This window comes from Psittacula echo (genome assembly GCF_963264785.1).
Source record: "Psittacula echo genome assembly, chromosome: 6".
Taxonomy (NCBI): Eukaryota; Metazoa; Chordata; class Aves; order Psittaciformes; family Psittacidae; genus Psittacula; species Psittacula echo.
In genome coordinates this window covers 74,807,059-74,829,600 of record NC_137743.1, presented here as the reverse complement: position 1 = coordinate 74,829,600, position 22,542 = coordinate 74,807,059, and the positions used below count along the sequence as shown (strand labels likewise).

Here is a 22,542-nt window from a genome sequence, read left to right as displayed (position 1 = left end):
GTGCGTTCCCGACATAATTTATCAACATGAAATACAAGAGCTTTTCTGTATGACTGTGATTAAGATTAATGAGGAGCTCCGCATTTGAGTCTGTATTTGCTGTGCTGAATAGGTACCCTCCTTGTCTGTCAAACTACCTTCTGAGGTACAAAATCATCTGTTCAAGGAGAGGGATGGCGGTTGCCTTTTGTCGCAGTATTGCCAGCAATGCAGACTGCAGGCAGAAATGCTGGAGCAGTGCCTGTGTGGGACCCCAGCAGTGGAAAGGAGACCTACATACAAAGTGGAAGCACAACCACAAGGCTGTATGACCTTTTTATTCTGGAAGATGCTCTCCAGGATGGAGTCATAACAGGGAAGGGGTTGAAACACAGAACAAGGGTATGGGAAGTACCAGCCACAAGCCTGAAATGCTCACCGAATGGTTTATAGGGAAAATCAATCATGCACTGGGTGACATAACAATCTGTGGTTTTAGGAATGGAATTCCACGAAGAGCTCCATAACCTCGGGACAAAGGAAGGTTTGAAAGGAAGAAAATTAAGCAAAGCCATTGAGAGTTTTGCATGGAATATCACAGTACTGAAGGTAAGCACAGAAAGCACCACCTTGTGTTCTGTTAACTTTATAACCAAACCTTTGCTCTTTCAGCTCATCTATTTGTACTCTTTTATGAATACTGAAGCAGCATTTTATTTTTTTTGTATGGGATGTATATGCCATTACAGACGTTACCCCCAATTGCTGAAATTTATGAAATATAGATGTAATTAGATATACTGGTTTGGAAGCTGTTGAAGGGTATGTATCTAAGACTAATCAAAAGAGGAAAGATGGGTTGTGGTTTCCATGCTCAGAGACCTGATTTTGGTTGTCTGTTCTGCCCCATACACCCTGAACATGACCTGTCTGAGGTCATGGTGTCTCAGATACTTGTTCTGTAAAATGAGAACTAGAGCATCTCGTTGGGAAGGGAAGAGGTGTGTTGTGCTGTCATGGAAAACAATGAGGAATATTGTAGATCCTGCAGGAATGTCAGGGTTATGTTTTGAAACTGGGGCATTATCCAAACAGATCCTTCCATCCTGGCTGTGCAGTGACACACTGCACAGTGATCACATTACTCACCAGGCTTTATGAAGTGGTTCAGCACTAACCAGCCACAACTTGTCATGGGAGCTGGAAAACTGAGCCTGGGTGAAGTTATCCAGGGACAGCTGAAGATGGAAAGAGGAGAGGATCTGGTGCAGCCACAGCAGGCAGCAAGTAGAGGACCTGAGCCAAGCGTTCAGGTTGTTAGCATTCAGCTCTTGCCTTCTTTCACAGCCTCATTTCCCACCTTGCTCTGACAGATCACACTTTGATTTCCTCTCTTTCTCTCTCTGCTGCTCCTTCCCTTCAGCTCCCATTAAGCAGGTTTCCCTGTCTGACAGCATCTTCGTATGACCCTGCAGTGCCTTTCCTTTAGCTGCTGTCCCAGCACAAGCCAGCTGATGAGAAGGAATTTTTACAAAGCTCCTCATCAAGTGCACACCTAAATGTAATGTGCAGCAGTGGTAGCAGGAGTCATAGGTGCGTGCTTCAGCGTTGTGGAGCTGGAAGCAATAATAACAGGTGTTGAGCAGGAGAGGGAAAACGGTGTTTGGAACAGAGAGGCTGAAGGGTAAAAATGAGTGGGAGAGGCCATTGGTAGCAGAGAAGGTTTAGAAAAGACCTGAGGGCACCTGTGGTTCCTTGTGTACCTTGATTCACTGTGAGAGAGAGGGAAAGTGAGTAATAGAGTCAATGTAGGCTCAGTTAATAAGACCTCTGATTAGAGGAATAATTGACATGTTTCATTTCGAAGCCACAACTTCTTTTTTACCTTTCTCACATCATAAAATATTAACAGAATTTTTGGCAACTGCCCATGGGTGTAAATGCAAATGAAACACTTTCTCGTTCTGACTGAAGGCCAACTGAGTAATGACATTGGAAAACTGGGAATGTGGTTATTCAGGTGTCATTGCTACATCTCACGTTTGGCATTGACTCTCCCCTCTGTGGTGGTGAGAGCTCCGCAGAAGGATTTGGTGAGGAGAGACCAACCACCCTACCCCACTCAGGCCATTGGTGTCCTTTGTATGTCTAGTGTCAGGGTGGTCACTACGAATATATTTCACTAGATGTTGGTGTAGTGATGTAAGACAAGAAGAAAATTGCCCATAACAAATGCAAATGCATCAGCTCCTTTACAGTACATGAGGTGAATGAATGGCACAACACCAATAGAAGAAAAGCTCTTTGTGTGCTCCAGGTTGTTGGAGGCAATTATATCATGCAGCAGTAGTCAGTTTGTATGAGGTGCCCATGAGCAATAGCAGGTTATTATATCAATGCTTGTGCCTGTGTAGATGATTAATAGTCTTTTCCTAGGCTAGCGAAGCCAAGGCATATTTAATTAATGTATTTCTTTATAAAGACTTGCTGCAGTAGGTAAGCTTTGAATACAAAGAGGAGATGCGATAAGAAATCGCTACTGGCAAAATCATTAATTACTTACAGATTGCAAGATTAAAGTATATTTTATAAAAACCATAACTGTGGGCATTCTTCATGTGTGAAAATGCCCGGGGGTACTTTTAAGAGGTACTTAGTGAGAATGAATCAAAATAATACGTCATTTTCTTCCTTGGTTTATAGAAACTTAATTACATATTAGTAATACCCACTTTAAGGACAAACTGTTTGCCAGAACATAAAAATGTTAGTAAGAACGCAGCCGTTCTAACTTGGGAACAGTCTAACAAGTCAACTGTGATATTGATGCTTATTTTTACCATGTCACATCTTCCTGGTTGGTCCCATGTCATGTAAAATACTGGTCCCCTGTACAGTGATACAGTAATATGGGGCACAACATACGTACCCGGGACAGAAGAATCATGTTCTCCCAATGACATTATGGTTATGATCCCAAATTTAGTCTCACTTTCATTTTTATTTCCACGCACCACCATCTCTGTGCCTCTGTTTTCCTGTCTGTATTAAGTTAAGAGTAATAGCAAAGAGTGCAAAAGAAGTTCTGTGTTTACCACTTCCCAGGGACCACAGTGTTAGGAACCATTCATTTAATTCTAATGGGCATGTGGAATTGCTTGGCTTGGCCAAGGTAACCATTCTGGTCTGGCCCTCTCTTCTGCTGCAGAAGTTCATGATTCAATGTCATGAGATATTTCTTGTTTTGAAAATAGGTAACTATCCATGTCCCTGAGTGGAAGGCCTCATGTGGGTGCATGGGCTGGTGCTTGTTTCTCCCCACATGCTGGTGTTCCTCCTGCCTTTCCCTGTTGAGGTCACCTCCACTCTGACGGGAGTGGCGGCTCTTGCAGGCAGGCACGAGCTGCTCCTTCCTGTGCTTGGAGAGGTCAGGGCACCAGACTGAGTGAGGCAGAAGTTGAGAAGCCTCATTAGGACAGTTCTGGCCTTGAGCTAACAAGTTCTTCTGAGAGCTGGGACATAACCACTTGCACTGAGTGCCACTGTAGTGCATTAGATGGCTTTTGGGTCAGGTACGCTCCCTTACGTAGGAGTGATGTGTAAGCAGAGCCAGCTTGAGTCTGCTCCCAGCCTTCTTGGCATGCGACAGTGCAGACTACTGCCTCTTCTTGAGCCCTTCTATCTGCTCCATGTGCCTCTCCCACGGGATCTAGTACCAAGTATTTTCTAGTAACTGAGGCACTCTCAGCATCTATCATGCACAACCACTGATTTAATGACTGCTTATGGGGTTTTGAGAGTGTTTGGGGCAAAAAAGAGTTATTGCTTGCAAAACTGCTCTCCTTGCTGAGGCAAAACTGTCATGGACTATCAGGAGGTGTTTACTCAGGCAAAGAAGTTGGAATTCACACAGAATCACAGAATCCCCTGAGTCCCAAGAGCCTGGCAAGTAAGCCAAGCAAAGTTTGAGTGTGTTGACTGTGTTTCACACTTACTGCTCTTACATGGACATGCTGTGTCTGTCTGCATACATATTTTCCTGGGCTATCTGTGCTTTGAGGATCAGCCCATACAATGTCTAGGAGTAGTACCACCAGATACTTGCCTGCATGTTGATAGTAAATACATAAATAATTAATATACCAATATGCTGACTTATTTATAGACAAAACATGAGAAGACAAAGATAAAGCAGCATTTACTGTTTTAGTCTTCTACTGATTTCTGCTAGACTCAGACACCCAAATGCTGGAATCTAATCTAAAATGTGTTCATGGAGGGGGGGTTTAAATCCTTTTTTTGGTGCCCATGATAAGATTTCATGTCTGCTACCATGTGTTGTGTCTTACTAGGACTCCAACTGCTAGTGCATGCTACAAGACATCAAGTAGTTAAATTTTCAGGGATCATTTCAGCACCCATCCATGAGTGTATCTGCTAATTATCCTGCATTTAAATTAATGCTGATTAGATTTAGAAAGAGAGAGGTTTTTGAATGCAGAAGGCACACAATTAATAAATTTCTAATGCAGTTCACTCTTTGGGGGAGAAATCCACAATTTTATGATGTAGGTGGGATCAGTGCTAGCTCTGGTATAAGTGGGTTTATGCAGCGAAACTGTGCACAAAGAGAGCTTTTGGAGGATGATTGCCACAGATGACCTGTTTCTTCGTCGCAGTCATTTGTGACAAGTGGCCTTCAGTTGCTTGGGAGACCTGCAAGATCCAGACCTCTCACCTGGGTGGCAGAGCCCCATATGCACACTTTGAGGCTATTTGGAGAGATAAAAGCCAGTTTTCTGAAAGATGTACATACAAACCCTCTGGCTTCACCTCAACTGAGATGAATTTGGCATCACTACAAGGTATTTGTTTTCTCTAGGAAGGAAAGCAGCACGTTATCATGTTGGGACGCAACACTTGTGAGCTTGGAGCAGGTGGCCCTTGAACAGTGACTGTTATTCTGAAGCACCTTATGTGTAGTGGTGCCATGCAGACTTTCCACTGATCTTTGGAAGAACTAGGTCCATTCACAGCCTTAAGTTAAGGATTATTATAGTGGGATTATTGTATATGGGAATGACTTCAATGGATACTCTACAATACTCTAAAACCATCCTGTAAGTAAGATTTATTTGGGTCCTTTCACATCAGTCCTTTTTCCTGCGGTTAGGCAAGAACCTTGGCTTTGCTCCTTTGCATGCTACATAGTGGACAACAGAGCAGCATGGCAGAATCTTAGGGATATTTCATGTAATTAAGCACAACAGTAACAACATATTCTACTGCATGGCATATAATTGCTGCCAAAGGATTTGCATCTCTAGGTCTTAAGTGAGAGCATGGTGAATCCACAATCCCTTGTAAAGCTGCAGCACTCCATGTACCATTTATTTCTTTCTGTGTAAGTGTTAGTTAGGCTTCCCATGCCCCCTGGAAAAATTCCTCATGTATTATGTCCCTCCTTTTCCCAGCATATCTCTACTGACATATGCGCATTGGTGCTCAATTTGTGAAACTGCAAAAATAGATGAAATATAAGCTATAGTGTCTTAGCAACAAATTCTTGTGATTTGCTGTTATCTCCTGACAGTAACAGTCCAGCAAGAGCAGTAGGCAGGAGTGGTTTATGGGGCATGGAGACTTCATGCTTGCCTTTAAGTCCAGGGCTCACTGTATTATTCCATGTCTACTTGTTTCCAGGTCTCCCTAGGTAAATGTTTTGCATGTGGCTACCCCAAAGGCTCTTTTTCCCAAGAGGCTAAATGTCTCTCCTGGTGTCTAGTTTCCCACATTGTTTGCATTTCCTTTGTTGATGCAGTTCAGAGTGGTGTTTCTCACTTCTAAACCTCTCCAGACCGTGTTCCTTAGTGGCTTTTGAAGGCTCTGCTGCCTTACTTCCAGACCAGCTCAGCTACAGAGGAGATTGGCTGAGCCAGTCAGTCTGCAATTGAGGATCGGGTTTTACAAGCATATGAGGAAATGCAGAGCTTCTCTAATTACTCACCTAGTTATTTGATCAGGTTGGTCTCATATACATGAACTGAAGGACGAAAAGCTAAAACATAACAGAAAGCTGCTGGCTTTCTGAGAGAGTGCTAAATAGAAGGTGAAATGGTTCAGCAAGGTCAACATCCCCTTAGTCTTGTAAATACCAACCTGCTTAGCTTGAAGCAGTTCATTTAAAAGTAGAGGGAAAGGTGAGGAAGGAGATGGGTTTAGGTTGTTTCTTATTGAGTGTGCGAAGAGTCTGGAGGAGATGCATGGGAGTGCAACTTGTTCCTGCTGTCTTGGCATACTCTGAATGCAGCGGTGAGTGTGATGAAGGCTCCCAGCTTCCAAACTCCTTTGGAGGGCAAAGCTGTGCTCCTGGCTTTCAGGCTGTGCCATAGAGCTGTCTGTGTCTTACTATGGACCTGCATTTCATGATTTTTCTGAGATAGGGGGATTTAGAGTCCTTTAAATGATATTGAGTTACAAGATAAGGAGGTAAAAGCATGTGATTCACATGCAAAGCTGTTTTGATTAGTGTATTTTGTAAACGAAGGGAACAAAAACGTGCAAATATTGGGTAGGTGGATCCTTCTTGTACATGCTTATTGCAGGGGGGTTGGACTAAATGACAATGGACCAGATGACCTTTGAAAGTCTCTTCCAGCCCGAACTATTCTATGATTCTATAGCAGAGCGCTGTTCTCTGCTGATTTGGTTGGCAGATGCTTCCTGGAACTCTGCCCCATACTTCTCATAGCACTGGCTTTTGCCTTTCTTGTCCAAGCCCGAAGGCAGGAATCAGAGCTCTTTAAAGAACACCTAGCCTTGGTGGATTTTGTCAGTTGTATCTGGTGATGGGAGCTTCTCAAGTTACTTCAACAGTGTGTATCAGGGTAAAAAGTGTGTAATCCCAGTCTCTCAGCAGTACTAGTTAATCAACTGGAATATCCTGTTCTTCTTGGCTGTCAGCCATGCTGCCGGAGCGTTGCTCCAGGGAGGATGTAGTGAGCGATCTCAAACAAGTACAGCACGGCCTCACTGGATACCTGGCTGTTCCCTACGAATGGTTTTGAAGCCCTCATGGTGTTCTTGACAAGGTCTATGTTTTCTTGGCCAAGGAAAATTTCAAGACATGAATTGGAGTTAGAGAAAATTAAATATTCATGTGTGTTTAAAATATACGTGAAGGCCACCCAGGCAATCTTAAATCTGCAGATAACAAATGCTACAGGGGTGGCTACTGGGGGAAGGGAGCGCAGTGATTGCCAGGGTTCACAGCTCTTGCTCCTTCATGATACTGTGAGTTTCTGAAGAGATGTGTTAAGGGATGGACTTGATGATTTTAAAGGTCTTTCCCAACCTAGTTGGTTCCATGATTCTGTGGAGTCCTAGGATGGCCTGACAAAGAGGAGAGGCTTTGTCCCGTGTTAGTTATTCATGGGATTTTGTCCGGTAATGTCACACCAGGAGTGTTTCATTGACTGGCAAGAAGCACTTGTCCAGCACTTTCAGATCAGGCAGATCTGGTGCTTTAATCATCCAGGCACAGGGATCCACCTGCACTCGCCTGCTTGCAGCGCTGGTGCTTGTGATGAGCACCCCTCGCCTCCCCACCTCAAGTGGCCTGTGCAGGACCAAGCCCAGTTAATAGTTTCTGTTCATTCAGGGAGCACGCACCTTTTTCTGACTTTCCTCCAGCCTTGAACAGCTATTTCGGTGCATAGAAAACAGGGCTGAAAGGGCCTGTTGAGAGGCTTCATTGGGGTTCCTCCTGCTGCCCTAATGCAGGATCAAAATAACATTTAGCTGCTGTGGATCTGAGCCCTGCTCAGGTATTTGTCATGAGAAGCGCTTGGTATGAGGCTGCGGTGTTGTCCATGCTGACACCCAGTGTCCAGGGTGACAAGTGACCCAGGGATCTGGAGTCACTTGGCACTTGGGGAAAGAGCTGATAGCCAGAGTCATCTGAGCAGGAATGTGCATCTCTGCCATTTTTCTCTCTTCTCTCTTCCTCCTTCAGTACCAGGGCTCTGCTCCCACAGGTGTTTCACAACAATGGGTTTAGGGACAAGACCATCTTGCAATCAGTGTGGGACCCAAGTGTAGGACAGACTGAAAACGGAGGGTCACCGAAGTTCATCCAGAAAACAAGTGCTGTGAGCTGCCTTCCTGTGGTGAAAACCCTTTAGCATTTTCCTGCAATCCAGAGGTCTGCATTTCAGATGTAAATATTGTTTCTTCAGTTTCACTGGGGCGGGTTTGTATGTCTGCAGACACACATGCATGTATATATGTATAGGAGGACGGACAGACTACTGAATATGCAGAACAACAGTAACTTTGAGACAAAAAGAACAGATTGGAGAAATGAAAGATTGTATGGAAAAACTCTAGAGATATCTTGCTTATCCCATTTTCCTTGTGTTTGACTAAAATAAGCCAGAGGTAGATGGCAAGCAATCTTGTGATGTGCCTTTTGAGTGGTGTGACAAATTGCCAGAAGCCATGGATCCAGTGCCAAGCCGACAGCGTGCATGCAGGGTGAGGTACCCTGCATTGCAGCAATGGTGGTGTGAGACAGGGCCAGGAGCACGTGGGGTCACTGTGCCTGGCACCTCTTGTGCCAAGGCCACCTTGGCAGCATGGGCTTTGAGCCCAGTAGAGGGTTGGCATGCTGAGGTGCTGTGTGTAGGAAACCAATTTTAGCGTCACTTCACAAATTGAGGCTTGTCAAGATGTCTAAATAGAGCTAGTCTGCCAAAATAGATGTCTAACTCTCTCCTTGTGCAGGCTGGCAGCTCAGTGAAGCCCCTGCTTGGTTGGCTGTTCTATCTCAGCTACCCCTCTGTGCCTCACTGTCATGTCCTCAGCCTGAAGTCTCCCTTCCCTCTGTGTCTCCTCTGAGTTGTATGTATCATCTCAGTCATGCTGGAGCAGTGAGAGAACCACCACACTCTTTGTCTTACATGTGTATCCAGTTCTCCCCCATTCTTGATCCTGCATGTATGTGTGCCTGTGCAGAACTGAGCTGGAAGATGGGTAGTACTGTGGGGAGTGTGTTGGGGAGCAGGAAGATGACTGAATGGAATAATACTTATAGATGGTTCCCCACTAAAGGAAGATTTCTTTGGTGTGGAAACTGGGGCAGTGTCATTTCCCATCACTTGAAGGAGGAGGCAGTGAAGGCAGGAACTAAAAGTGGCATAGGAACTTCAGCAGCTTCTGCCACCATCCCCTCTCCTGCAACGGTGACATATTCATCTGAGACATCGATATCAAAGACCGCCATACCCACCAGTGGAGTTAATTAACACAGCCTGGAAGATGTGGAAGTTGGGAATCTTGTTTGTGCCAGTCTGACAATATGACCTCATTCAGAGGAACTAAAAGGGCTGTAATGAAAGTATAAGTTTCAGCAGAAATTCACACATTTCTTGCTTTTATCTGTCAGTGGCTGTACTAACAAAGAAAGAAAATGAGCAGCTGCCTCTGTGAGGTGTTAAAGATTGCATTATAACCCAAGCTGAGCTGCCAGCCCTGCTCAAGCAGTGAGGCAGTGTGCCAGAGGGGTGGGAGCCATTCCCGTCCAAGCTTATGGGGTGGCACTGGGCTTGTGCCCCAGGCAGTGCTCCAGCCCCAATGTCTGCCACTAGTGAGAGGTTTGGGGAGACCTTTTGCTTCCCAGGTTAACAGCATCACACAGATCATTACACACGACACTGAAGAGCTCATTGGTGTTTTCCTTTGCTCCCTTGGGCTCACTGTTGATGTTGTTCCAGGGTGGTCGTTGAACAGTGTAGTATTTCTCATGTGCTGAGACACACAAAATGGATGTATTTTTTTTGGACTCAGGGACTGACTATGGCTTAGAAAACTCCAGTTATCTCTTTATGCAGCTTGGAGGATTGTCCCTTAAATAATACATAAGCAGGGAGATTCAGTTGCATGGTTATTTATTATTGAAAAGACATTACATTTTTAAATCATTTCAGTTGTATTTTAATCTCCATTATTTAACAAATTCGCTTTACAACCTAGAATTTGCTTTTGCTGTGCTCGTCTCATCCCTCCCCAGCTAGCACATGCTCCTGCTTCTGACCCACGTAGAGATGACACTGATGGTTCCTGCCAGGGTGTTTTGTCTTCCTCCTGTTTTAAGCTGTTGAATAGTGCTGTTGTGAATCAGTGTCCTGTATCCTGGTAAAGATCTGGGGGAACTGTGATTGCTTCAGGGCTAACGAAATACGGTGGAGAAAACTCCCTTTGTGTTCCTCCAAACGTGAAGCTCCGTGTGTCAGCTCAGCGCCCTGCCCGAGTCAGGGTAACCCACAGCCTTTGGGAGGAGTTGTACGCAAAGCAGCCATGTTCCTACGCTGTTAAATTCTCCTGTTCATTCAGACACAGGTCTTTGTGCCTCTGGGAGCTTCTCCTTTCCGCAGCCTGCGTGTGTATTGCTGTCTTACGAGGGAGCGTGTGTCTGAGTGGAGGGCTCCGTTTCTAGGTGGTCAGTGGCAGGACAGAGCAAGGGGAGTTGCTGCCTGAAGCCTCCCTCCACAGGCATGCTTTTTTGGATTTGTGTAGAGCTGTTGAGTGTCAGGAAGAGACCGGGATACTGATTAGTGCATGGTGGGAACGTTAAGAGAGAATTGCTTGTACATTGTTTTTTCTACTGCGTTTGCTTATTGTTCAGTCTGAATTGTGCTGTTCTCTGGGAGCTGTAAACTGGTGCTAGTCTGAAATGGTTATGTTTGAATGTCAGCTTTGGTGTGTGCCAAGAGGATTACCATCTTCTAAAAATTACCTTTGTGGTATATTTTGAGCTCGTTACAGATACTGTCAGTAGATCACACACAGTTTCCCAGTGCTTATAAATGATGGAATTTGACTGCCCCTTTTGTTATGTGAATTATGTGCCAGCATCTCTGAAACCTCACTCCCTGTGGGGAAACCGGTGTCTAATTTAAGCTAACTCCCGGGGGGATCTCGGGAGGTGATGAAAGCTGCCGGTTGCTCCATTGAAACTTCCTCCTCTGCCGTTGCTGAAGATGGTGTTTGGGTTTTCCGTGGCCTCAGTCAAATCTGGTAACAGACTTCATAACTGAGTGATACATGGCCCTTGTGCTTTTCCAAAGCTTAGGGGCATATCTTTTTATGAGTGTCAAGTCCTTCCCCTTTCCCTCCTGAGCATAGATAGGAATTCTCTCTCCGTGTGTCGGGATGTGCATAACACCATTGCTAGCCAGGAGCTTTAATGACTTCTGCACTTGAGTGAGTACAGAAGTCAGGGGAGCCAACCTCTGAATCCAATTTGCTGGCGTGACCTTCCCTGTTTCATTGTGTCAGTCCAGCTTCCATTGCTGCCTTCTGACACTGAAAAGAGAAAGTGTTCACCTACACTGCTTACGTATTCCGAGGGCTGTGATTAAAGTAAAACGCTGTTTAACTCAATGGTGGTATTGATTCATTTTTGTAGTCTCGGGCCACCAGCAGGAAAGGGCTGCGGAGTAAAGACTTCAGTGTTAATATGGATGATTGTTGGCAATATGGATCTGCAGGGAGGGCTTGGACAGTTAGTCAAAAGCCACAAATGGCATTAAGCAAAAGTTGCATGTGTTCAGTGAGACCAGGCATTTGCTTTGCAGTTATTCTTTCCCAGCAACCCTGGTGGATCCCAGAAGCCCTAGATGTGGCAGGTGTTCCCAAAAGTTTGCACAGGAGCTAGGGAAATTTGAGGCCCAAGTGCTTGTAGGTATGAACAACAGAATGGGAAACTATACTGTATCCTTGACAGCTATAGTCTTCTTTTACCTGGGTCGGTTGAAATCAAGTGCAAGGTAATGAACTCTGCAGGCGGCAAAGGACCCTTTCCTATGGGTCATTTCCCTAAGTACAGGTAGGATGCGTTTGGGGAGGAATGTTGAATCAAAAGCAGCGATTCTGTTGCTTGTGGCAGCTGATGTTTATTTTCAGATCACAAAAGGAAAAAGATGGCCTTGCTTGTGTCAGGCTGTGAACATGAGAGAGCAGAATAGAAAGACACATTCATAGCTTTTCATCCTTTCCAACACTCACCAGTAACTGTGGAGGTATTACTGCAGCCCTCTATCAGGCTTAAAAATTGAGTTCAGTTTTGCCAAAAGGCCTCTTACTGTCTGTGGCATGGCATCATAATGAGCTGGAAGTTATGCTTGTTCTGTTTCCCTCATTGCCATGTTGGGGCAGTGAATGTGTAAATGAATATTACATTCAGGTCTCCACCCTGCACCACTTACTTTTGCGCTTGGCTCATTCTGTTTGCTTTGTGTCTCCATTCCCACCCTTCATGGAGAGTTCTCACATCCAGCCGTGCCTGTTTCTGACCCCTCCCAATTTTCTCCTCTGCTCCCAGTTGCTTTGTTTTGGTAGCTCTCTGTGTGCTGGGTCAGTGTGCTGCTTATGGCAATAACCATACCCGCTTCTGGTTGTATGTGGCTTCTCATCTGCACAGGGAAGGCAAGGGTGGGATTCTCCCAAGGGCCCTGTTAGCATGTGGGGTCCATGGCTGCTGTGCCTACAGGACCCTCTTTGACCTCTGGCTGGTGGAATGCAAGCAGAGAAGGTGGCTTAGCTCTGCTTTTACTCAACTCGCTGGCAAGTCTCACTAGCAAACATGCCTTTGATTGCAGGTCACTGGACAGGGAATGTCCCATTTGCTTAGGGATCTTCTAAAAGCTTGTTCCCTCCTGGCAGTTACACAGCAGTTTGTGTCATTTTGTTCTTTCTTCACTTAGCCTTTCATGTGATTTGGAGGTTTTGGTGTCATCTTAAAGCTTTCTGCTTTAGCATAAAGTTGTTTCTGGTATGTGCTGGTTGTGAACAGATTGGAAACTGACTGCCCTTAGCAACTTGCATGAGGGGAGGAGAGCAGCCAAACCAGAGGATTGTCATTTCCCCTCTCAGGGAGTAGGCATGGGGAGCTCGGGGTTTCCTGCAGATGCCTGCGCCCCAGTCAGCTGGTGATGCTTGCCAGAGCCACTGCAGCAGGAGGATTTGCAAACCATAGAGTTGCTAACATATATTAGTGTCTGTGCCAGATGGTTGCTCAAAGGCCAGGAGAGCGCAAGGAGCTGTAGGCAGAAACAAGCACTGCATGAGTATGCTCTGTTACCTGTCCAGAAACGCAGTGCTCTGACGGGTGTAATTTCATTTCATCCTGATTAGATTATCTCAGTTAGCATTAAGCACAGCTGCAGGTATTATTTTTAGCCGTTGTCCTAAGCAGTAGTCTGAGAGCCATAAGTGTTTGTGCTTCATCGACTCTAGCACTCCCTTCCCACCAAAAACCACCAAACCAGCACAGGTGCCTGTTGGCTTCAGTCAAACCAGAATCAGCTCAGGGATGGTCTATAAACCCTTCCCCGTTTCTGATGAGCTTAAGGGGCATTTTGCTGTCAACACTTGTGATGAAGGACATGATTTTGATGTTAGCTAGGCAGCTGTGAGTCAGTACAAAGGGCACTGGGAAGTGGGGAGATGGGGAGGTGCCCACTATTCCCAGACAAGTGTTCTGCTCAGGGCTTGCTTTGCACAGTGGTTAGCTGCAGACCATTGCTTTTCCTGCAGCTGGGCATTTCATTTGGAAAAATGAAATGCAAGAAAATTGTGTGCTTTCTGCCTCATTTTTCTTCCCCTTGTTTTGTTTTTCTGGGGCTCTCTGGACTTCATTGGACTTACCAGCTAGTGCATGTGGAGTGCTGGGTTTTGTGAGCAAAGGAGGACTAAGAAATGAATGCCTGGACATGTAGCTTTGACTTCCATCTCACAGCTGTGTATCAGAAATAAATAGTGCCCCAGTCTCTGCAGTGATGCGGGGTTTTCTTAGTATGGATTGTGCACTCCTGGGCTCCCAGCCAACCCTTTGATTTCAAAGTTATCACCAGAAATAAAGGCTGGCTCCTAGTGTGGAGGGGTTGACAGCAAGAGTCCGTACATTTGTGGCTGTGCTTGCAAACTGCTAGGTGTAGCGCCTGAGAGACACACACAAGCAGCTGAACTGCTCAGCACATGGCTAACATCAAATTAATGCCATTATTTCTGAAAGCAAATTCCTGCTGCAGCACAGTTACAGACAATCAATGTTCACATCCATTCCTTTTGACGGCCTGATATAAGGTAATTTGATTTAAACGTCCAGATGAGAGAGAAGCAAGAGGCACTTCTTAAAAAATGAAAATAAAAGCCCACTCTCTTCATACATAAAATGCCTGCTTGAAGGAACAGATTAGCAGCCATACAGTGCAATTGATTCGCAAGAGCCCATGGATTTCAGTGGAGAGCTCTGTTCAAAGATCAGTAGGGAACGTTACAGCATGAGTGCTTTTGCCACTTAGGTATTCAAGCAAATGCTTGATGTTAATTCCTTCTCAGGCTTTGGTCTAGGGCCAGTAGGGTTCGGAAGGGCATTTGACTGGGTTTCAGAGAGCAAGCTGGCCGTGTATGACTTTGCCTTTGCTTCATTAGGGAAATCTTGTAAGAGAATGACAAATACAGACCCTCTTCCAAAGTTGCCATGGCTGTAAAGGCAGCAATGTACTTGTGCTGGCAAGGCCAGCAGCCAGAATCAGAAGTTTTACTAAGTCTTTGCTTCTTTGCTAATTGCATGACCTTTTTTGAGGTTCTCTTTGTATGACGGAAGTGTTTGTTCATTTCCACCTCCCAGGCTGCCCTCCAGGTGTGTGTTTGGCTGTGTTGCAGGGTTTGGGAATGTACAAGTGGTGGGCTGGCACTGGTGAGACTTGCCCGGTGCGGAGTCTCTCAGTATCCAGCACTGCCATTTACATTTTAACTGCACCTTTCCAACAGCTGGAAAAGAAGACAAAACATGCCATGGGTGTTTTTCAGTGGAGTGCCATACTAGCCTCCTAGAAAACTAACCAGGCTAACATGGAACACCAGTGCAGATCCCTTTTTAATCATCCTCTACAATGCAGACTTTCGGGGTGAGAGCCAAATGGCAGATGAAATGAGTTTGAAAGCTTTGGGCTTTGCATGGGGCAATATTGTTCTTAACATACCACAGTTACAATTTTGGCATCAGGCTCCATCCTAGGTACCCACCAGCAGTCACAAAACCATTGGGTGTGTTAAAGGAGTAGTCTAGCCTAGGGCCATGATCACGCTAGAGCCACCAATGGGGTTAGGATTTGATCTGTTACAAGTTAGAGCTGTTCTGAATCTTACTTTGATATTTATTTATTCTATTTCTTATGATCTATTTGTTATTTTTTATTAACTTCTTCTGTGTCACTTTACTGTGGTATTTGAACAACTCCTGTGGTTGCAGAGATCTGTGCCTCAGAGAAGACTGGACTAATATACTGGAACCTGCTGGGTGCTCAAGGCAAGCCAGGACTGAATGGGTTCTGTGGAGTGGGTGTAATCCAGATTCCTGCCTGCTTTCTCTTGAACTGCTGAGAACCCCTTCTGCTTTTGTACAAGGAAACCCTGGCTGGGTTGCTTTGGGGTTGACGTGTAAATTTTACCAACCACCTGAAGTAATGCTGGGCTCATTCTCTTGCTCTTACAACTGACTGCAGTGGAAAAGAGGCTGTGCGTTGCAGGCAGTATTTGCAGAGGTGGTTACCCCTTAGCTCTTCACCAAGCAGTTATCCTAAGTTAGGTGCTTGCTGGCAGGAGGCTGCTCGCTGGGGCATACCCCCTTAGGGCTGTTGTATCATGGCAAGTTGGTGAGTGTCCTCGAGGCTGCCAGTGTTCCTTGAAGGTGTGGTTCCATTTCAAGACTTGTACACATATCAAGTGTAAACAGGATATTTTTCCTGCATAAGTAGTAAAGCAGCTGGGAAATAGAGTGCAGCCAAGTCTGGTTCTGCGCTCCCGGTGCTTTTCCTTGTTTAACAGATACAAGTAGGAAAGCCAGCATCTGTTCATGAAAGAAATGGTGAAAGGATGAAATGAAGAGTAATCTGGGTTAGTTACAGAATACTAGGAATTGTTACTTTGAATTTTCCTCCTCCTCTCGATCATTTTCCTCATCCTTGCTCTGTTAGGTGTCCCAGCTGCTGGCAACGATGCATTGAGCAGATCAGCCCTAGAGCTTCTGACCTTGTTGTGGCATAACCTTTGATTCACTTTTAACACACATCTGAAACCTCATGTTCATCGTGTTTTTAATCACGTAACCTTGTGTTAAAGCTGCACGCAACAGTCTGTTCCACGGTAGTTTCTCTTTCCTGCTCTTGCTTTCAGAGATTGGGTGCTTCATAATGGTGGCTGCCTTTCCCTGAGTGGATGTTTTCTTTCTCATACATCTCTCTATGTGATATAATTGATTCTCAGCTGTGTTTCCTTCTTGCAAATTTTTGCTAGACCCTGCTTTGGGAAATGGGAGGGAAGATCTCTGGCTGTCACTAACACTCTGATACACCAAAACGAGATGCTCAGTTTGACGTCTGAAAATTACTAGCAACTACTGAGAAACATGGCGACTCAGTCCCCAGCGAGGACTCGGTTGGATTGCCCAATTTACTTGGTGGCAAAGCTGTTGCTGGTTGCAGCCAGGTAGAAACAAGCTTTTGCATTTGGTTCAGAACTGGGTATGTGGGAAGCTACCCCAAAACCCAGGCCTTAAATGATACCACTAGCCCTATAAGTGCCATCTTATATATGCATGGCCTTTTTATTTTCCTGACAGGCAGTGAATTTCTGCTATGCAAGGGTCTAAAATAGACTGACATGTAACGTTTCCCCCCTGCTTTTACTCTAGGTAACTCATTTTTGCAATCCTTTATTTTCCAGTAAGAAATGATTATGCGCTTTATAGTCTTTCTGTACAGTAATTTTTCATGATGACATGTGCATTATGGTCTCTATCACAGAGAATAAAGCAAAGCTCTTGACATCTGCAGTAATAATGAAAAGGGTGGGTTTTTAAAGTCTGCGTTGATACAGAAATAGTCTATGTTTTTGGAGTACACAGTTCTGAAATGTGGATGTATCATAATCAAATTCGTATCAATTGTTCCCACATTTAGCTTTGAAGGAGGCATGGAAAAATATCTGCTTTTTTGTAATAAGTTTAACATAGCAGTCTAATCATTTCATTAATGATTTCCTCCTCAGGATCACATTTTCAAAGCCACGTACAGTCATTTAGTTGTGTGCCTCCTTATTAATATTAAACACAATTAAAATCCCACTATGCCACTTTGAAAATGCACCCCTTGTGGTAAGTGCAGCTTTCACGCAGAGTATCCCGATATCACAACAGCTCTTCAGCATTCCTGCTTTCTGAGTCCTGGGGCATGGACTGTCAGTGCTGTTACCTTACCCGTGTTACCTCTGAAATGCAGAATGACACAATACTTGTGGTTGTTTTATTTGGCCGTGTCCGGCTTTTTCAGCTAACCACTGTCAGCCACTGGAGGTTTTCCTTTGTGATTAAATAAGAATCCAAGAGGTTGTTTGTTTGAGAAGAAGTTAAAAAATAACAGCAATATCATGAGCATGGTGTGGTACGGGCGGTGAGACCTCTGTTATTTATCGTTTGTTTATTCATCCCTCGAGGAGCGGAGAGGAAAGCTCCCATAATGTGCTGTCAGAGAATGTGTCTGCCAGGAGATAAGCAACCGTCTGCTTTAGCAAGCGGCAGATTACAAAATGGCCTTCGCAGCCACTGTTTCAGCCTGCCTGAAAACACAGCCAGTTTTGAACGCCAGGAAAACCCTATTGCACAGCATACGATTTTCTACTTCACCGGCAGTAAAGGAAGGTGCTTGTGTGGGGCAACCTGCCAGCGCAGTTCACTTCTACACAGGCTGAGTGGTGGCCTTTCAGCATCCTCCTGCAGCCCCTTAATGCTGGTGAAGGCAGCTGCCAGTGTGGGGACTATGGGTCCTGCCTGTGCATTAGCTGGGGTCCCAGTACTGATGGGTGCCCAGAATGAGCAGTGTGCCATGACCTGCATGTCACAGGGTGTTCCCTAGAAAGCACAGGAATAGAAATAGTAATTATTAATGTACATACCTATGCACATATATTTGTACTTATGTAGAAATACACATATAATGTATATGAAAAGATAACACCATGGAGTTGAGCACAAAATGGTGCCACTTGCCTAACTCACCTTCTCTTCCCATTTTCCCAACCTCAGAGTCTGGGTTGTTGTTGAATATAATGAGCTCTCATCTTGGCTCTGTAGAAACTTAGGAGTTTGATTTGCCAAAATAACCCCAAACAAATTAATAAAACAACATACAGAATTCATCCCATCTGTGGTCGTTGCCAGTGCCTGTCTAGAACTGCTTGAGCAGTTCTTTCATGGCTTGTCACTGAAATTGCGCAATATTTAAAGCCATGTCAGATTATCCCTGTTTTCTAAGTAGTATTAACCTGTCAAGGTAAAGGCATATAATCTTAACGGTTGCCTGACAAGCTGCATTATTTGCACTGTAATGTTAATTTGTGCTGAGGGTCCATGGTTACTTGTAGCTAGGTGTATGAAACCTGACAATGTTCCGTAACTCCAAATAAAAACAGGCTCCTTGATCAGTTTTTCACATAGAACACTTGTTTCATCTCTTCTGACTTAATTTAGTGACAAATGCTGAGTTGAACCTTTCTCACAAGTATTTGTTTTCAGGAAGGCTGATGATATCAATAGCAGAAGGGAGATGGATGGATAGATGTTGAAGTGGACTGTCATGATTTGTGTTTGTCTGGATGAGAGATGCTTTGTTTGTAAGGGCAAAGAGGATTGTTCTGTGGGCGGAGGCGATCACAATGACTGATTTATGAAGGTTGTTTCAAGGCAGTCATACTTACAGAGTTTACTCCAGCTTCGATCCAGTATTTGGTTCGTTAAGGTGTTGACACAATTTTGCTGACGCTTTTCTTAAGTGGATTCTGCTCACAGCCAGTTTTTCAAAGCAAACAGATGGCTTTTCAAACAGAGCATGCCCACAGATTGTTTTTTCTGTGGTCTCTACAAGTATGGCAGTTCTGTCAGAGGGTCTCATTTGTCCTTAGTTTTCTTGTGACAGATGAACCAAAATAATTGTTGTTCCTTGAACCAGCTGTTTGAAAAGAAAGAACAGAAGTTGTCCAAGACAGTTGGTCTGTATATGAATGGAACTGCACTGTTTGGATAAGTCCATTTCTGTTTTTAGATCACTGTAAAATAAGAATGTCTTCAAAATATTGGACGTGTGCTCAGGAGGAGTGTTTTTCTTCTTGGAACCCGAAGACACGTTGTGCATTTCCCCAGCTGAAATCTGTACTCTGAATTGCCTGGTTACTTAAATGTGAAATCAGAATATGCATAAGGGAGGGCGGGTGGCTCAGCACCATCACAGGGGGTGTGAAGTCCCTTGGCTTCTGGGGACTTCAGATACAAGTCTTGGCAGAGCAGACTCAGGCTGTTATCCTTCCAAGTGCGGATGTATCAAATCCCCAGTAGCTTCCCTTAAATGAGTGTCTCGGAGAGTCCCATAGGTGAAGACACAGTTGGTGGGAGAGATTCCCATGCTTTGCCATCACCCTGAGAAGGACAAGGAGATATGAAGTCAGTGACATAGACTCAGCTGAAGCTCTTTTTGTATCAGCTTATGGAGCTGTATTCATCTTGTGCTGCTGCATGGGAAATCTTCTGTGCATGGTGTGGATGAGATGGAGAATGGTGGCCATGCCAGAGCAGAAGCTTTTCACCACACCACAACTAAGGGGAGACCAGGTGCTTCAGGGTTCTGGGCTTTCACTGTCATCATTCTACCTCTCTGTTGCACTGGCTCTCCCAGGTTTTGGGCTTAGCTGTTCTTGGTGCTGTAAGGATGTCTGCTTTGAGTTGCTTCTTGTGCTGTGGGGATTTTTCTGTCCTTCTGCATGAGTACATAGTGCCAGGATTCGACTTGGAGAAGTTAAGGCTGCAAAGCGTCATCACATCGATTTTGTCTGCTTGTTGGTGCAGCCTTTGCTATCTTCAGTCCCATGTGCATGATAAGAAATACGTAGCAGCCCACTGCAGCCAGGTCTATTTCATCCTAAAACCAAACTAAAACTTCATTTGTGTATCCCCCACCCTTTCTGATAACATTGTCACTTCATTCATGATACTGCTGTTGGATCTCTTTGCTTATGCTGCAGCGTGTTGTCCCTGTCACTACAGCACTAATGGCACAATTCCTCTGCTATTTGCAGACAGTGAAGGATACAGGAGCATGCCGGGTGCTTGGGGCAGCTATGGGACTCTTGAATTCCTGCCTTTAGTCATAAGCTCAACCACTGTCTTAAAAGCAGGATCATGGCTATGTGCAATATATGCTGTGTAAATTATTCTTGGTTTGCTTTTTTTCAAACCATGTCTCCTCACTGGATCCCAAGCTATTTGTCTGTGTATTCCCATGACTCTCATGCTGCCAAGATACAAATCGCTTCAAAAGAGCTTCATACTGAATAGCGCTGAGGCACTCATGCAGTCCCAGTGCTTTTTGTTATTCTCACATTGAGTTGGATTCGCAGCATCTGGGTAGTGATTTGCATTGTTCAGCAGGGACAGATTCATGTCACCAGGAGGTGAGGCAATCACGCTCTCAGGCGCGGGCTGCCATCCCTGGGTGACGTGGTTTCCCACGTGGTGTTTACCAGTGCAGCGGGACTTGCAAGCCACCATTGTTTCTTCGTCGTGAACACTGTTTGTGGGGGCTCAGGCAGTGCGAGTCCAGTGCCAGGCACTGGTGAAGAGGGAGCTGTGCTCATCCTTCCTCCTAGCTCTGGGGCAGAGCAGAGAGATGCCGCCACTGCTGGAAGGTGTTGTGCTGTGACTCGCACAACACATCTGGTCAGTGATCAGTCACCCCCCCCACGTGTCCCAGGTCCTGCTGTAGTACCTGTTGTCTCCCCCGAGACACCGTGACGTGTCTGTGGTTTGCAGGAGGTCAGCTTAGGTTGCAGGGATGCAAATGTGACGTTTTGCTCAGTGGAGGTTTTCCTTCTCGATACGCGTATAACCAGCTGCAGTGGGTGGTGTACTTCAGGCTGTACTTGGGGTGATATTAGAAGAAGAGCAGCTCAAGTTCTTAGTGATACTGAATTTTAATAACCAGATGCATCTCCTGGCTCTTACTTATTTGTATCTTCTAGTACCAGAATCTTGTCACTTCGTGGCACTTGAGGTATCAATATTGCATAAATATTCATTTTGGCATTTCTGAATGCCAACTCCTTAATACAAATTTCATGTAACACGTTTTTCCTGATAGTTACATCCCTTCAGTCACCTCACCTTTACGTGCTCTGAGAAGATACAGAAGCAGACCTCTGCCCATAAAGTCTCTCATTCCCATTCGCCTGCTCAAAGGTCCCAAACAAAACAGTTCAGTTGACTTTAATGCTACAAGATGCTGTGTTTCATACAGGTGTGCAGCATGGCCTGCCTCTGCTAAAGGAAGGCCTAAGGCAAATTTGGGTGCAATAAGGTGTAGGTAGCAAGCGTCTTACAGATCATATGGGACCCTCGGCTTGGGACACAGTCATTGCCATGTGGGATCTGATGCCAGGACACAAGGACGGAGCAGGGGTTCCCATGGGCCATCATTGCCCTGTCCCTGGCAGGTCCTCACTGTTGATTGTGGAAGGGGAAATGCCTTCACCACAGGCTCCTTGTCCTGCTCACCCTGCCCACTGTGCTGGCTGCTGCCTTACTCAGTGAGCTTGGTGTTGGGGTGCAGAAGGAGCTTTGGTCCCTTCCCAGGGACTGGCATTCTTGGTGGAAAGAGGGAATTTGAGACAGGACCTGAGACAACAGCAAGGCAGAGACACAAGAGCAGTATTGCTGCCTTCGGTCCTGAGTGTTGTGTGTGACCCCTGATTCTCTCCCGCATGTCTGTCTGTGCATCCTTAGGGCCAAGGAGATCTCCTGAAGAACGCCAAGAACGAAGCCCTGGAGAACATGAAGCAGATCCAGCTGGCGTGCCTGTCGTGTGGACTGAGCAAAACGGGGAGCGGGCACACAGACACCAAGTCCAAACGGTGCCTGGAGGCGATACAGGAGAAGGATACGGGAGATGAGAACGGGAGGCCGTGAGGGGAGGCAGAGCTGTTGCATTTGTCACAGATTTCAATAACTAAACTATTTTTTTAAGGCATTTAAAACTTCACACAGGAGTGCCCTCTACAGGGTGTCGGTAGTATTAAAAACCTCACAGCGTCAGTATTTTAATGCAGTTAATTTATCTAAGTTAAACTCTGGTAGTGAGATTTCTAATGAAGCCGAGCTGTCTGTATGCGAGTGCGCGCATGTGTGTGCACATGCAAATCCTGTAGACGCCCTTTCATGCATTACATTAGCCATTTGCTAATTTATTCCTTTGTCATCTTTGAGTAGGCTTGTTCAGTCTGAAGATCAAGACAAATAGGGAGTACTTGTATCAGTTTTGTGCTTTATTTTACTCTCCAGTTTTTATCATTAAACTTATTAAAGGTTACATTACTGTTAGGCTGTTCAAACAAGCAAATGCAACCAATGTCACCGACAGCTGTTTTAGTGAGCGCAAAACCAGCGGTTTGCTGCAGACC

General features: G+C 45.2%; 1 protein-coding gene across 1 annotated transcript in view; it reads left to right on the top strand.

The window, feature by feature from the left end:
* The window catches only part of PLCL1 (phospholipase C like 1 (inactive)), a gene marked incomplete at both ends in the record, with an annotated part of 202,221 nt that extends 180,170 nt beyond the window's left edge, over positions 1-22,051 (top strand). The window contains 2 exons of the mRNA XM_080621754.1: positions 479-588; positions 21,869-22,051. Of these exons, the coding sequence (XP_080477880.1) occupies positions 479-588; positions 21,869-22,051 (293 nt within the window). The remainder of the gene's footprint in view (positions 1-478; positions 589-21,868) is intronic.
* Between the last annotated feature and the right edge of the window lie 491 nt (positions 22,052-22,542).